The sequence below is a fragment of the Phyllobates terribilis genome, unplaced genomic scaffold (genome assembly GCF_046119375.1).
Source record: "Phyllobates terribilis strain yellow unplaced genomic scaffold, ASM4611937v1 Scaffold_1__5_contigs__length_1240528914, whole genome shotgun sequence".
In the NCBI taxonomy this organism is placed as follows: domain Eukaryota; kingdom Metazoa; phylum Chordata; class Amphibia; order Anura; family Dendrobatidae; genus Phyllobates; species Phyllobates terribilis.
In genome coordinates, this window is record NW_027362761.1 from 701,753,008 (window position 1) to 701,768,375 (window position 15,368).

At 47.1% G+C, this 15,368-nt stretch overlaps 1 protein-coding gene across 2 annotated transcripts in view; it reads right to left on the minus strand.

Annotated features, from left to right (window-relative positions):
• LOC141273616 (serine/threonine-protein kinase PLK2-like) overlaps window positions 1-15,368 on the minus strand; it is a 248,236-nt gene that overhangs the window by 209,281 nt on the left and 23,587 nt on the right. For both annotated transcript variants that reach the window (XM_073685702.1, XM_073685710.1), the window contains one exon: window positions 8,394-8,523. In XM_073685702.1, the coding sequence (XP_073541803.1) occupies window positions 8,394-8,523 (130 nt within the window). The remainder of the gene's footprint in view (window positions 1-8,393; window positions 8,524-15,368) is intronic.

The following is a 15,368-nucleotide window of genomic DNA, read 5'->3' on the forward strand; positions in this document are numbered from 1 at the left end:
AATATCCGTGGGTACAAATGTACTGACACGGATTATATGCGTCTTAATGCAAGTCAATGGCGGCGATTACGCTGCGTGTCCGCAAAATTAATGGACATGCTGCGGATTTTTGAGCGCAGCATAAACGCTGCGGAAAAATCCGCAGCATGGGCATTGACAGTGCGGCTTGTCATAGGGGACCATGGGGGGCGGATTACCATGCGGTTTTGAAGCGTTTACGCTGCGGAAATTCCGCAGCATATACGCTTGTAAAACGTTACGTGGGCACATAGCCTAACTTTGCAGCTGCTATGGGGCTCTTGAGCGGGGGAGAAAGGTGAGCCCTCAAAATAAAATCCTCTGGTGGGCCCAATGTTTTTCAATCTGAAATAGCTTCTCAGTGGGAGTTGTATTTCACCACAGCCATATTCTTTAGCTCGGTGAAAGGACTGGCATAGAGGGAAACCGTATCTACTCCGGCTGTCATTTCTCCGTCACCAGGTTCCGCCCATTGTCACACACGGCCATGCCTGGCTGTATGTTCAGCGGTGAGAGCCACAGATCAAGCTGCTGTGTTACAGCTTTTAACAACTCTGCAGCGCTGGGCGGTTTGTCACCTAACAATTAAGTATGTTATCTTCAGCACAGCCTGTTGCCGCTTGGCCAAGGCAGTGCAGCAGTGCTTTCAGCTTGTGACTGATGTGGTCATTTCGGAGATGGAGGAGGAGGTGCAGGAGATGAACAATCTGATTACATTGAGGTTACATTGGCGACTCTGTTTTTATACTAAAGAAAGATCCTACTGTTTTTTTTTTTTTACGTTATCTTTTAAGGCAAATGCATTCACCGGGAAATGTAATTTTAACATTTTCCAACCTTATCTGGCAATGTGGTGTGTGACACATCATCAGACACATCCTGTTTCATTGATGATGGAGGGACTCTGAAAGACACATAGAGCAGGGCCACAGTAACGAGTACGACATGTTCCCATTAGAAAGGAGAGAGTCTGCTATAAAGTTATAGGGTATGCAGTGAGTCCAACGGCTGACCAAATTTAGGAAAAACCCCACTAAGAAATTAAAGACACATAGAGCAGGGCCACAGTAATGACAAATTCCCATTAGAAAGGAGAGAGTCTGCTATACAGTTATAGGGTATGCAGTGAATCCAACGGCTGACCAAATTTAGGAAAAACCCCACTAAGAAATTAAAGACACACAGAGCAGGGCCACAGTAACGACAAATTCCTATTAGAAAGGAGAGAGTCTGCTGTACAGTTATAGGGTATGCAGTGAGTCTAACGGCTGACCAAATTTAGGAAAAACCCCACTAATAATTTAAAGAGACATAGAGCAGGGCCACAGTAACGACAAATTCCCATTAAAAATGAGAGAGTCTCCCATAGTGTTGGCATATGCAGTGAATGCAAGGGCTGCCAAAAGTTTGGAGGCACTTCAATGCCCCTTGGAAGAGACTTGGAGGAGGTCTTCCTAAAAAAATGTTCCCATTAGAAAAGAGCGGGCCTCCTATACTTGTAATGCCCATGCACTAAGTGTATGGGCTGACAAACATTTACCCCTGGGGGGTATGCATGAACATACTGTATAAAAAAATTTTTTTACGGGCATCATAAACACCCTTTAAAAAAATTATGTGGGTGTTGCATCACGGACCACGGTCACCCTAGTGATATGGTGGTGGTGGATGAGGAGGACAAGAGCAAATAGTCAAAATCAGGAAGGGTATACCCATGTGTGGGTGTGAAAAAGTGCATGGGAATACACCTCCCAAGAAAAGACACTGGATTTGAGTTTATGTTACGCTGCTATCATTAGGTGGTGTTGAGAAGTCTGGCCCAATCCAGCCCTTGTTCATTTTTATAAGAGTCAGCCTGTCAGCATTTTCAGTTGACAGGCGGATGCGCTTATCAGTTATAATTCCACCAGCAGCACTAAAAACCCGCTCTGATAAAACGCTGGCGGCAGGGCAGGCCAGGACCTCCAAGGCATAGAGAGCCAGTTCATTCCACGTATCCAGCTTGGATATCCAATAATTATAAGACACAGAGGAATCACGGAGGACATTGGTACGGTCGGCAAGGTACTCCCTCAGCATCTTCCAAAATTTTGCACTCCTTGTGAGAGTACCCCACGCCTCAGGGCCTGTGCGATGGGAGGGTCTGAGAAAATTCTCCCAGAACTTTGACAGTTTTCCCCTGCCTCTGCTGGATTGAAGTTGTGTCTCTCTCGCCTGTACTCCTTGGTTGTCCAACGAAGTGTGCCCTCTGCCGCCAGCGTTTTCAGATGGGAATTTTTTTAATAGTTCCGCAACAAGGACCTTCTGGTACAGCCCCATTTTTGTAGACCTATCTGCCTCAGGAATAAGAGATATAAAATTCTCCTTGTAGCGTGGGTCTAGAAGTGTCACCAACCAGTAATGACTGTCACCCAAAATTTTGAGAACGCGAGGGTAACGGGAAAGGCAGTGTAACATAGCAGTCTGGCAGGCTTGGTTGAGTTTAACAGGCAAGACTTTCATGTCCTCACCAAAAGGACGAGTGACCATGCTCTCCTCCTCCTCCTCCTCCCTGTCTTCAGGCCATCCACGCTGAACAGACGGTATGACAGCTGTGCAGGTAGTACCGTCTATAGTGCATGAAACTAGCTCCTGTCCTTCCTCCTCCTCCTCATTGTCACCCAATCCACGTTGGGATGAGATGAGTCTTAGCTGTGTGTAATCACCCTGTATGGTTCCTTGCTCCATCTCATCGTGCTCCGCCTGCAATGCATCCTCTTTGATTGTGAGCAGAGAGCGTTTCAGAAGACAGAGAAGTGGGATGGTGATGCTAATTATGGCATCATCGCCACTCACCATCTTGGTGGAGTCCTCAAAGTTTTAGAGGATGGTACATAAGTCTGACATCCATGTCCACTCCTGAGGTCTTATGTGTGGAGTCTGAACTGAATACAGACGGCCTTGTTGATGCTGGTACTCAACAACTGCCCTCTTCTGCTCACAAATCCTTCCCAACATCTGCAGTGTAGAATTCCAACAGGTGGGACATCACACACCAGTCTGTGAGCCGGAAGCTGCAAACGCTGCTGAAACACGGCAAGGGCTGCGGAAGCTGTAGCTGACTTTCTAAAATGGGCACAGAGGCGGCGTACTTTAACAAGCAGATCCGGCAGCTCCGGGTAGGATTTGAGAAATCGCTGAACCACGAGGTGAAGCACATAGGCCAAGCATGGTACGTGTGTGAGCTCGCCTCAGAGCTGCCACCAGATTCTGGCCATTGTCACACACGACCATGCCTGGCTGTAGGTTCAGCGGTGTGAGCCACAGATCTGCCTGTTCTTTCAGAGCTTTCCACAACTCTTCACTATTGTGCAGTTTGTCACCTAAGCATATTAGCTTCAGCACAGCCTGTTGCCACTTGGCCGAGGCAGTGCTGCAGTGCTTCCAGCTTGTGACTGATGTGGTCATTTCGGAGATGGAGGCTGAAGAGGAGGAGGAGGCTAAGGAGGATGAGGTGCAGGAGCTGTACACTGTGGGGGCAACCCATATTGACCTAGGGCCCACAATCCTTGGCGTCGGGAGGACGTGTTCCATCCCAAGGTCCAACTGGGACCCGGCTTCCACTATGTTAACCTAGTGTGCCGTCAGCGAGATATACCGTCCCTGCCCACAAGCACTTGTCCACGTGTCCGTGGTTATGTGGACTTTCCCGGTAACTGCATTGTTGAGGGCACGGCTAATGTTTTGGGACACGTGCTTGTGTAATGCGGGGACGGCACACCGGGAGAAATAGTGGTGGCTGGGGACCGAGTACCGAGGGACGGCCACCGCCATCAGGTTGCGGAATGCTTCCGTCTCCAAGAGCCTAAAAGGCAACATTTTGAGCGCAAGCAGTCGTGAAATGTGAGAATTTAGTAGTGTGGCCTGTGGGGCATTGGCTGCATATTTGCGCTTGCATTCCAAAGACTGGGGTATGGACAACTGAACGCTGCACTGGGAAAAGGACTTGGACGTGCTTCCTGATGCTGCTACTTGAGAGTGCGCAACGACAGGCGCAGGGCAGGAGGCATCTTCGCATGCACCATGGACAGGGGATTGCCTTGTATGCACAACAGCGGAAGAAGCAAAGGTGCCACCTGTAGACACTGTTCCTGGACCCTGGGGTTCGGCCCACAAAGTCGGGTGCTTTGCTGCCATGTGCCTGATCATGCCGGTGGTGGTCAGGCTGGTTATTTTGCCACCCCTGCTGATGCTGGCCTGGCAGGTGGTGCAAATGGCCTTTATGGGGTAATCGGCAGAGTCTTTAAAAAACAACCAGACTCAGGAAGACCTAATAGTTGTACTGGCAACTTCCTTTGTGTTGGTATTACGGGGAACGGTTGCCTGCCTTCTGTCTGCGGCCACCACACTGCTTTTTCCTGCCTGTTGGGGTGCTCTGCCTCCCTCCCCCTGTGTGCTGCTGTCCTCGCTCTGCATGTCCTCCTGCCAGGTTGGGTCAGTTATTATATCATCCACCACCTCATCTTCCACTTCCGCACCCTGGTCCTCCTCCTGACTTTCTGGCAATTGTGTCTCAGCATCGTCCACCTCTTGTGACACTTTCCCACCGTCGCCTTCGTGTGACCGTGGCTGCTCAAATATTTGGGCATCGCTATACACGATCTCATCTTGCCCCGCTTCAAGTGGAATGGGCGAGAGGCCCAAATCTATAAATGGAAAAGTGAACAGCTCTTCAGAGTGTCCAAGTGTGGGATCAGTTGTCTCCGGGCACTCGGCATGGTGGGAGGAAGGAGGATCAGGGTGAGGAATATGCAGTCCAGGCTCACGGCTACTGAGACTTGACCGTGTGGAAGGCAGGGTGGTGGTGGCTAAGTGACTGGAAGCATTATCCGCTATCCAACCAACAACCTTTTGACACTGCTTTGGGTTCAATAGTGGTGTGCTGCGGTCCCCTAGGAATTGGGACAGGAACGTCAGGCGAGAAAATGTGGGTTTTGTTGTGGCACAATTTCAGCTTGCCCACGGCCTTGTCCTCGGCCTCTGCATGCACCATCACCATCACGTCCAGTTCCCCGTCCCTTGCCACGTGCCTTGCGCATTTTAATTGCAGGACAGTATCTTCCACGCTCACTACAAATGACTGAGTTTGGAGCGAACTTATATGTGATCTGTGTGAAGGAGAAAACAGAGTTTTAAATACCTGGCCTGTAGGTAAGTAGTTTGAACAGCAAACTGCGGTAAATTGCTTCACTGACACACTAAAGGAAATTTTTAATGGATGCCAGAAATGGCAGTATTTTCTGACAATGTATATGTGATCCGTTTGTTGGAGAAAACACAGTTTTAAATAGCTCGATTTCTAGCGCTGTAATATGGAAAGGACCTGGCTGTATTCTGCAGTGCCAACAAGCAAATGGCATCGAAAATCGGTGTTCTCTGGATTGCTTTTTAAGCAAATAATGAGGATTAAGATCCAAAAAAGGGTATTCCTGGCCCCTGAGACCTGGGCCTTTGTATAGAAATATCTAACAGCAGCAGAAGGCAGAATTGGAATGGAGCCTCTTGTGCTATATGCACTGCAGTCTGCTATATACCCCGCCTGCCTGCCTATATACACTGCCTGCCTGATATCTCTGCAGATGGATTAGTTAGTCCTCAAAAGGACTGTTTGTTAAGATGGATATGTGTAATGTACGGTTTTTCTCCCTACACTACCTAATACACAAGCAAATCTCTCCCTGATGCAGCAGCACCTCTCCCTACTCTGCCTGATTCTGGAGTGACTGTGAAGAGCATGGAGGCGCCAGGTCTGATATAGACCTGATGAAACTGTGCGGCCATCCAATCACTGTAATGCCACAACCAACATGGCTACGGCATTACAGTGTGTGGCAGGCAATCCCTGCATGTTGATTAGCGCTCTAAAGAGCACCAAATAAGCAGGGAGGGGACCCGAGTTCTCGCCGAGCAACCCTGGAAATACTCGCCGAGCGCCGAGCAGTGAGATGCTCGGGCGAGCAGTAGCGAGCATGCTCGCTCATCACTAGTAGTGTATGTAAACTTCTGGTTTCAACTGTATGTGGGTGTACCCCTGAGTTATAGCGGTAACCCGGTATATACATTACACTGTGTTCCAAATTATTATGCAAATAATATTTTCTCAGATTTTCCCAAATTACCTATATGAATTGCAGTCATTGTAATTTTCCAGTCAAATAACTATTAGAGTACAATTGAAAGGTTTTTGTACAAACTGCCTATGATAACAGTATATTTTTTAAAAAATAAAAAACTCAAACTGCACTCAAAATGCATGTTCCAAATTATTATGCACAGCAGAGTTTTCAACCTTTTCATTTTAATAAAGAACAAAAAAATGGTCATTTTTGAAATTATAAGCATTATCAGGTTATTACAAACTGAAATCAAACAGTTTGCAACTCAAAACTTTATTCTAGGTGATGTTACATTTGCACATAGGACCGCTTGTTCGAAAGGAGCTTCTGAACTCTCTCGTCCATTGAATTTGTCAGGTTTTGGATGGTTTCTGCTTCAATTGTTTTGCATGAGGACAGAATACCCTCCCAGAGCTGTTGCTTAGATGTGAACTGCCTCCCAGTCTCATGCTGCACATAACACATCTGCATCTCTGGCTGCTATGGGCATAAAAGGGGACAAACTTATGGTGTGGCACCCATGCTCTCCTGACCTCAACCCCATTGAGAACCTCTGGAGCATCATAAAAAGGAGTGTCTATGATGGCAGGAGGCAGTTCACATCTAAGCAACAGCTCTGGGAGGGTATTCTGTCCTCATGCAAAACAATTGAAGCAGAACCCATCCAAAACCTGACAAATTCAATGGACGAGAGAGTTCAGAAGCTCCTTTCGAACAAGGGGTCCTATGTGCAAATGTAACATCACCTAGAATAAAGTTTTGAGTTGAAAACTGTTTGATTTCAGTTTGTAATAACCTGCTAATGCTTATAATTTCAAAAATGACCATTTTTTGGTTCTTTATTAAAATGAAAAGGTTGAAAACTCTGCTGTGCATAATAATTTGGAACATGCATTTTGAGTGCAGTTTGAGTTTTTTATTTTTTTAAAAATATACTGTTATCATAGGCAGTTTGTACAAAAACCTTTCAATTGTACTCTAATAGTTATTTGACTGGAAAATTACAATGATTGCAATTCATATAGGTAATTTGGGAAAATCTGAGAAAATATTATTTGCATAATAATTTGGAACACAGTGTATATTCCCCATCTTGGTATGTGTCTCCCATCCTGGTATGTGTCTCCCATCCTGGTATGTGTCCCCCATCCAGGTATATGGGCTGCATTCAGGTATATGGCACCCATCCTGGTATATGGTCCCCATATATTCAATGCATAGAAAAAAAAACAAACGCTTGTACTCACCTTCCCTACGCTCACACGCAGCTCGGCGTCCTATTCTGTGTGTTCAGAGCACAGCAGTGTGATGATCTCCCTGCTGTGCTTTGAACAGGTCAGCGGTGAGCAGTGATTGCAGCCTGTACTGTAATACTGATGACAGGCTACGATCACCACTTTCTGCCAATACTCACCTCACCCCGGATCTCCGCTCCTCGGCACCTCCTCTCCCTGCAGGCTCCTGTCATCACACACACTCAGCACTGTGTGCGATGACAGGGAGAAAGTGGAGCACGTAGCATACACTGAGAGCACAACAAAGATGGCGCTGATCTCTTCCCACAGCCCAGGGGGCATGCCCAGGTCTCAGCTAGAGGCAGGAGGAGCAGCCTCAATGCATGAGATGCGGTCGGATGGCAACCACAGTCTCTTATGCCCAGGGGCCGTATTTGAGGTGTGTCATGCTCAGACACTTACACAACCCCAAATGCAAATGGCAGCACCTAGTGGCTGAAGTAAAAATTAATACGTTAAAAACTATTAAAGTGGTAAATTTAATTTTGTATTAAAAATAATTGATTATACAATCAATAATTGTTCATACAAAATTAAATATCATGGCACCTTCCCTTTAAAGCCAAGCTGGTAATGAATGAATCTGTGAGCGAGCATAGCAGACATATAAACAGTTACAAGTATAACATTCCATTTGCACAGTCTAAATTGAATAAAGATGAGGATTATGTGAACAGATTTAAGTTTTATTACTTTGGCAGTATGTTAAGAAGTGCCAGGTTTATAATGTCTGTGTGTGCAATGTCCTATTTCTGGAGCCAGACTGTGACTGAATATTTTACAGAGATACTTTGTGACCTTTTGGCTGTTACAAAATAAATGCAAGCCTCACTGAATTGGAAACATCTACTGTCCACAATAAGTTGTGACATGCAGAGGGGCCACCACAGGTCACACTAGTGATTTAAAGTAACACTCTACTCACTCAGCTTCAGGTCCCGGTGAATAACACCTTGCTGGTGCAAGAATTGAACCCCTTGTAAGATCTGCTTCATATAGTATCGCACCTCAGGCTCTGTCAACAGTTTCCGTACCCTCAAGATGTGAGCAAGTGACTACAGAAGGAGAACAAAGAACATTTACCCATAATAATACAAAATATTAAATAATATAGAAAAGCTATAACTAGGATGCTTTCATACGACATGATATACAGCAAACCAGGCGCAGATATACATTTGTGCAACCTGTGCAGCCACACAGGAGCCCAAGAGGTAAGGGGGCCCATTCTACCTCCCAAAACAGGTGGAATTGTGCATTACAATGAGCTATTGGACTACAAAGGGCCCATATATTGCTTTTGCACAGAGGCCCTCGTCTGCCTGTGTGCAGCAAACAGCAAATCTAGCATATTTTTTATTTGTACTTCATTTTTATAAAGATGTCTGTCTCTGTATCATTACTCCAAAACTGTTATGTCGATATCAAATTTAAGTTGAAATTTCCACTTTGGGGTGCATGCTTATTTTAACATTTTATTTAAGTTTTTGGGTAACATAATGGATAAAAAAGCATTTTTATGGTGAATAACATACAGGTTAAATAACATTACAATTGTGTATTACGTGTGATTATAAACCCACAGATACCAATTGTTTTTTTCATTTTTTACTTTTTAATATAATAAAGCATTTTAATGGGTAAACGGGTCATGAACTTGGGCATACAGGTGTACTAAGATTGCAGATGCCATTTTTAGCCCCCAGCCAGCCCTGAAAACACATTGCCAGCCGTCCTGTGTTAGTGGGATCTACAGTGCCATGTAAAAGTTTGGGCACCCCTGGTCAAAATTACTGTTAATATGAACAGTTAATCAAGTTGAAGATGAAATGATCTCTAAAATGCCTGAAGTTAAAGATGACACATTTCCTTTGTATTTTAGGCAAAAAAATATATATACTTCTTGCATGCAATAAAAGGCAATTTAATTATTTCAAAATCATGCAATGTGATTTTCTGTTCTTTTATTTTTAGATTGTCTCTAACAGTTGAAGTGTACCTACAATAAAAATTAGATTCTTTGTAGGTGGGAAAACTTCCAAAATCGTCAGTGTATCAAATACTTATTTTCCCCACTGTATATTTTCAGCTTTTAAATTTTAAAATTCCAAAAAGGAAAATGGGCTGATGCCAAAGTTTGGGCACATTGCATGGTTAGTACCTAGTAGCACCTCCTTTTGAAAGTATCACAGCTTGTAAATGCTTTTTGTAACCATCCAGGCGTCTTTCAATTATTGTTTGAAGGATTTTCATCCGTTCTTCCTTGGAAAATTCTTCCAGCTCTGTAAGATTCCTGGGTCGTCTTTTATGCACTGCTATTTTGAGGTCTAGCCACAGATTTTCAATGAAGTTCAGATCAGGGGACTGTGAGCATAGGCGGATTATAATGAGGGCAATCTGGGCTACAGCCCGGGGCTCGGGGCTCCGGGGGGCCCATGAATTGTTCCCATTATAATGCGCAATCTTTTCTTTTTTTTTGTCACCGCCGCGCTGGCCGAAGGTTCAGATCATCACCGTTGCGTGCCCGCAGCCGCAGGTGGCTTGAATCATGCTGTGCCCGCCCTGCCAGTGTCACATGACGTCAGGCAGGGCAGGGCCCAAATTTTAAAGCAGCCGCTCACAGACGCGCTGGCTGCATCACGCAGCCGCTCCCATCCAGCCGCAGCTGTATATTCACTAGCGCGGGCAGTTTAAATGATGCTGGGACCGCCCTGCCACATGACATCAGGGAGGGCCCAGCATACACAGTGCGGGCACGGGTCTATTTAAAAGATGAAATGGCTGACATGAGCCAGTGTCATTCAAATCTGCTGAAGAGGAGCTGCCGGCTGCCACCCCACGCACCGTGACCCAGAGTTTGTCTGCTGCCTGGTCTCCTGCTGAGCCCTGCTGCTCCAGTCTCAAAGTGTGTATTCTGTCTAAAAAGTATGTTTTTTGTGTACAGTACAGACCAAAAGTTTGGACACACCTTCTCATTTAAAGATTTTTCTGCAATTTCATGACTATGAAAATTGTACATTCACACTGAAGGCATCAAAACTATGAATTAACACATGTGGAATTATATACTTAACAAAAAAGTGTGAAACTACTGAAAATATGTCTTATATTCTAGGTTCTTCAAAGTAGCCACCTTTTGCTTTGATGACTGCTTTGCACACTCTTAGTATTCTCTTGATGAGCTTCAAGAGGTAGACACCGGAAATGGTTTTCACTTCACAGGTGTGCCCTGTCAGGTTTAATAAGCGGGTTTTCTTGCCTTATAAATGGGGTTGGGACCATCAGTTGTGTTGTGCAGAAGTCAGGTGGATACACAGCTGATAGTCCTACTGAATAGACTGTTAGAATTTGTATTATGGCAAGAAAAAAGCAGCTAAGTAAAGAAAAACGAGTGGCCATCATTACTTTAAGAAATGAAGGTCAGTCAGTGCGAAAAATTGGGAAAACTTTGAAAGTGTCCCCAAGTGCAGTTGCAAAAACCATCAAGCGCTACAAAGAAACTGGCTCACATGAGGACCGACCCAGGAAAGGAAGACCAAGAGTCACCGCTGCTTCTGAGGATAAGTTTAGCCGAGTCACCAGACTCAGAAATCGCAGGTTAACAGCAGCTCAGATTAGAGACCAGGTCAATGCCACACAGAGTTCTAGCAGCAGACACATCTCTTCAACAACTGTTAAGAGGAGACTTTGTGCAGCAGGCCTTCATGGTAAAATAACTGCTAGGAAACCACTGCTAAGGACAGGCAACAAGCAGAAGAGACTTGTTTGGGCTAAAGAACACAAGGAATGGGCATTAGACCAGTGGAAATCTGTGCTTTGGTCTGATAAGTTCAAATTTGAGATCTTTGGTTCCAACCACCGTGTCTTTGTGCGACGCAGAAAAGGTGAACGGATGGACTCTACATGCCTGGTTCCCACCGTGAAGCATGGAGTAGGAGGTGTAATGGTGTGGGGGTGCTTTGCTGGTGACACTGTTGGGGATTTATTCAAAATTGAAGGCATACTGAACCAGCATGGCTACCACAGCATCTTGCAGCGGCATGCTATTCCATCCGGTTTGCGTTTAGTTGGACCATCATTTATTTTTCAACAGGACAATGACCCCAAACACACCTCCAGGCTGTGTAAGGGCTATTTGACCAAGAGGGAGAGTGATGGGGTGCTACGCCAGATGACCTGGCCTCCACAGTCACCAGACCTGAACCCAATCGAGATGGTTTGGGGTGAGCTGGACCGCAGAGTGAAGGCAAAAGGGCCAACAAGTGCTAAGCATCTCTGGGAACTCCTTCAAGATTGTTGGAAGACCATTTCCGGTGACTACCTCTTGAAGCTCATCAAGAGAATGCCAAGAGTGTGCAAAGCAGTCATTAAAGCAAAAGGTGGCTACTTTGAAGAACCTAGAATATAAGACATATTTTCAGTTGTTTCACACTTTTTTGTTAAGTATATAATTCCACATGTGTTAATTCATAGTTTTGATGCCTTCAGTGTGAATGTACAATTTTCATAGTCAAGAAAATACAGAAAAATCTTTAAATGAGAAGGTGTGTCCAAACTTTTGGTCTGTACTGTATGTCAATCAATAATGGTCCCCTGCCGTTTTATATAAAGTGCTTGCTGGCTGCCTTCTAGTGTTCTTGCCACTTGCGACAGACAAACATTAGTTTAAATCATCGTGTGTCTCAGACAGTGTCTGTGCCAGTGGAACTGGTAGGCAGCCAGCAGCACTTTGTATGAAAGGGCAGGGGACCATTGTCATTTTTAAAAATTTGTATATAATGTTGGTGATGGGAGAGGAGTGGACTGAAACTACATAAAGACAAATGCCCCTGCACACTGTGTACTACCTCCCCCCATCATTTTAGAAATTTTGCTTGCATCATGTATTTCATTATTTGTATAAATATATGATGCAATGCAAGCAAAATTTCCAAGGTGGAGGGGCACATAGTGTGTCGGGGCATTTGTCCCATGTAGTTTCAGTCCACTCCCATCCCCCACATTTTTTACACAAGAAAAGGCTCCTTGCCCTTAGATACAGAGCGCCACTGCAAATTCTGCTTGTACATGCCCACGATCAGGAATGGTAGCATTTTGGATGTAGTGTATTTTCGCTGCATCCAAAACGCTGCATTGCAATTACCGCACTTGTGTTTAGTTACATGCAGATTTACCGCATCTAATGACATGCTATTGGTCATACACTGAAGACACTGGTCTTCACATGCAGCCATGCTGTGTCTTGTAAACCCGCACCACAGGTGAAATTACATTGCATTAGGCCGGTTTCACACGTCTGGCTATTTCCGGTACTGGAAAAACCGGTACCGGAGATATTCGTGTCCTGTATGGCAACCATTTGTCGCATCAGGACCGGCGCCTAGGAATCAGCAGTACAGTTAGGGCTGTTCCCAAGCGTAGGTGCCGAACGCTGCCATCATCACAGTTCCCTGCCAGCGCTGCGATCAGCGCGAGTAAGGGACAATGATGAGGGTAGTAGTAGTATGCTCCTGCAGTGTCCCTGTGTATAAATAAGATTAAAATATAAAATCCATATACTCACCTTTCCTAAGTGTTCCACGCTGTAATCCTCTGACTGCTGACAGAGGAGCCAGGGAAAATGAGCTGCTCCAGTGAGCGGCTCCGGAGCTGCGCTCAGGAGCAGTGTCCTGTCACTCACAGAGCGCAGCTACGGAGCGGCTCATTCTCTCTGGCTCCTCGGCAGCAGCGGTTGCATGGATTACAGAGGGGATCACCTAGGAGAGGTGAGTACAGGGATTTTATTATTTTAATCTTATTTTTGCCGGTGGACCCTACGGGAGCAGACTACTACTCTCGCTATTGTCCCTGGTCATGCTGATCGCAGCGCCGGCAGGGATCCATGATGAGGGCAGTGTTCAGCCCCCGACGCTTGGGGATAGTGTTAACTGTACCGCTGATTCCCAGGTGCTGGTACGTGTCACACTGATGACACATGGATGTCATCCGTGTGTGTTCAGTGTGAGACAATTTTGTGAACCGTGTATCTGCAAAAAAACAGACATGTCTCTGTGTGGAGCACACGAACACACGGTCCATGGAAATGTAGCACCCTGAGGGCTCGGCTGCTACAGGGGTATTACACCTCAAGCCAGAGGTGTGGTATTCCACTCCCGGGTAAGGATGGAGTGTGGAACTGAGCTTAGTAGGCTGCATGCACTACATACATCCCATTTCCGGGGGACAGAACTACGGTACTCCCACCAAGTTTATGTGCAGGTACGACAGCGTCTGTCCCTGGCTGGAGTGGGAGGGGGGTGGAACATCCCAGTAGTGTAGGGGCAGATAGGGGGAGTAGTCTGGGTAAAGCTAGGAGCTCATTGGGTGCTGGTCACCTGAGCTCACACATAGAGGGAGTATATAAGGTGGGCACCATCTTAGAACAGGGCGAGTCTTTAGCCTGAGGAGCAGAGCAGAGGAGCTCAGCCAGGAGGGCTGACAGGGAGCTGTGGCTCCGGCTGGACCCAGCTCCAGAGCAGAGCCTGCAGAGGGAGAGAGGAGAAAAGAAGGACCCAGAGAGGAGACAAGAAGGGAACCCCAAGATCCCAGAATAAAGACAAAAGGGTGAAGGGTTGGCGGACAAGGGTACCGGATCCCAAGCTGGCAGAGGCCAAAACCAACCTTAGCCAGGATCCGGAGGTCGTGGTCAGGATCTGCCACGACCCTCACCAAATCCACTAGAAAGGCACACCGAGCATAGGGTCAGGGAGCCCAGAGGAGGCTTGACCACCAAGAGACCCGAGGGAGCCGGCCAAAAGTGGATCCCTGGTGGGAACGGCCAGAGGAAGGGAGAGTCAGAAAGGAGCTCAGGACCACGCTCCGGAATTGCCTGGGGGTTGGCCGAGTCCAGGACCTGGTGGACGCAGCACGGCTCGGGTGGTCACTCAAGGCCAGAGTGACCAAAAGAACACCAGTAAGTAAAAACCCTGAACTGCATCTCCTGACTCTGAATCTTCTTTCTGCATCATCACAACCCCCATCATCTACACCTGCTGCCCTGAGGCCATACCCCTCCCGTTGGGGGTTATACCATCACTGCTGCACATATACCACCGGCCTCAGTGGACTGCTCTGCAGCGGCGGCTTCAAAGCCGCACTCAACGGGTGGCGTAGTCGACAATCAAGTTAACATCTGCTGCCTTAGACTGCCACTTAGTTTGACACCCTGGGCACGGACCGGGTCACCGCCACAAGGACTACTACCCCCATCGAGATCCGGCTCCTGGTATCCCCTACAGCACTGGCCCAGGGGGCGCGTCAACTTTTGGCGTAGTCGGCAGGATAACGTGCCCGCAACCACCGGGTACTGCGTGCCTGAAAAAGAGACTTTTAAAACTTACCATCCGTGAAGTTTTCCCGCCATCCGGCGCCATCTTCAGCCTTCTTCCCGCCATCGGTGAAGATTCCCGCCATCCACGGAGTTTCCCGCCACTGGGAGACGATTCCCGCCATTTCAGAAGATTTCCCGCCCTGGCAGAGCGGACGCCATTATGGGCGTGCCAGAGGGTGGCAAGAGGCCACCTCCCATCGTGGGCCAGGACCAAGAGTGGCGCCAAAAACGAAGACCGCCCCCACCAGCAGAGACTGCAATGATTGAGATGTCCATCAGCGTGGGGGGTCTGCCCCTGGAACTGACAATCACCAAGTTGCCCCGGGACCGCCCTCAGTATGGGCGTATACAGAACAAAACAGAGAAGATGGGTGCAGCCTGGAGGAGTCTGGAGGAGCCGTACCCGGAGATGGAGGGAGAGGCAGGCAGCACGGGTTCACCAGGCCTTGCGACCAGGCCTGGGGCACCCTGAATGTAAAGGGCACCGTGAAGACGGCGGCGCCCGGGGTTACTTGGCCCAGTGACCAGGCC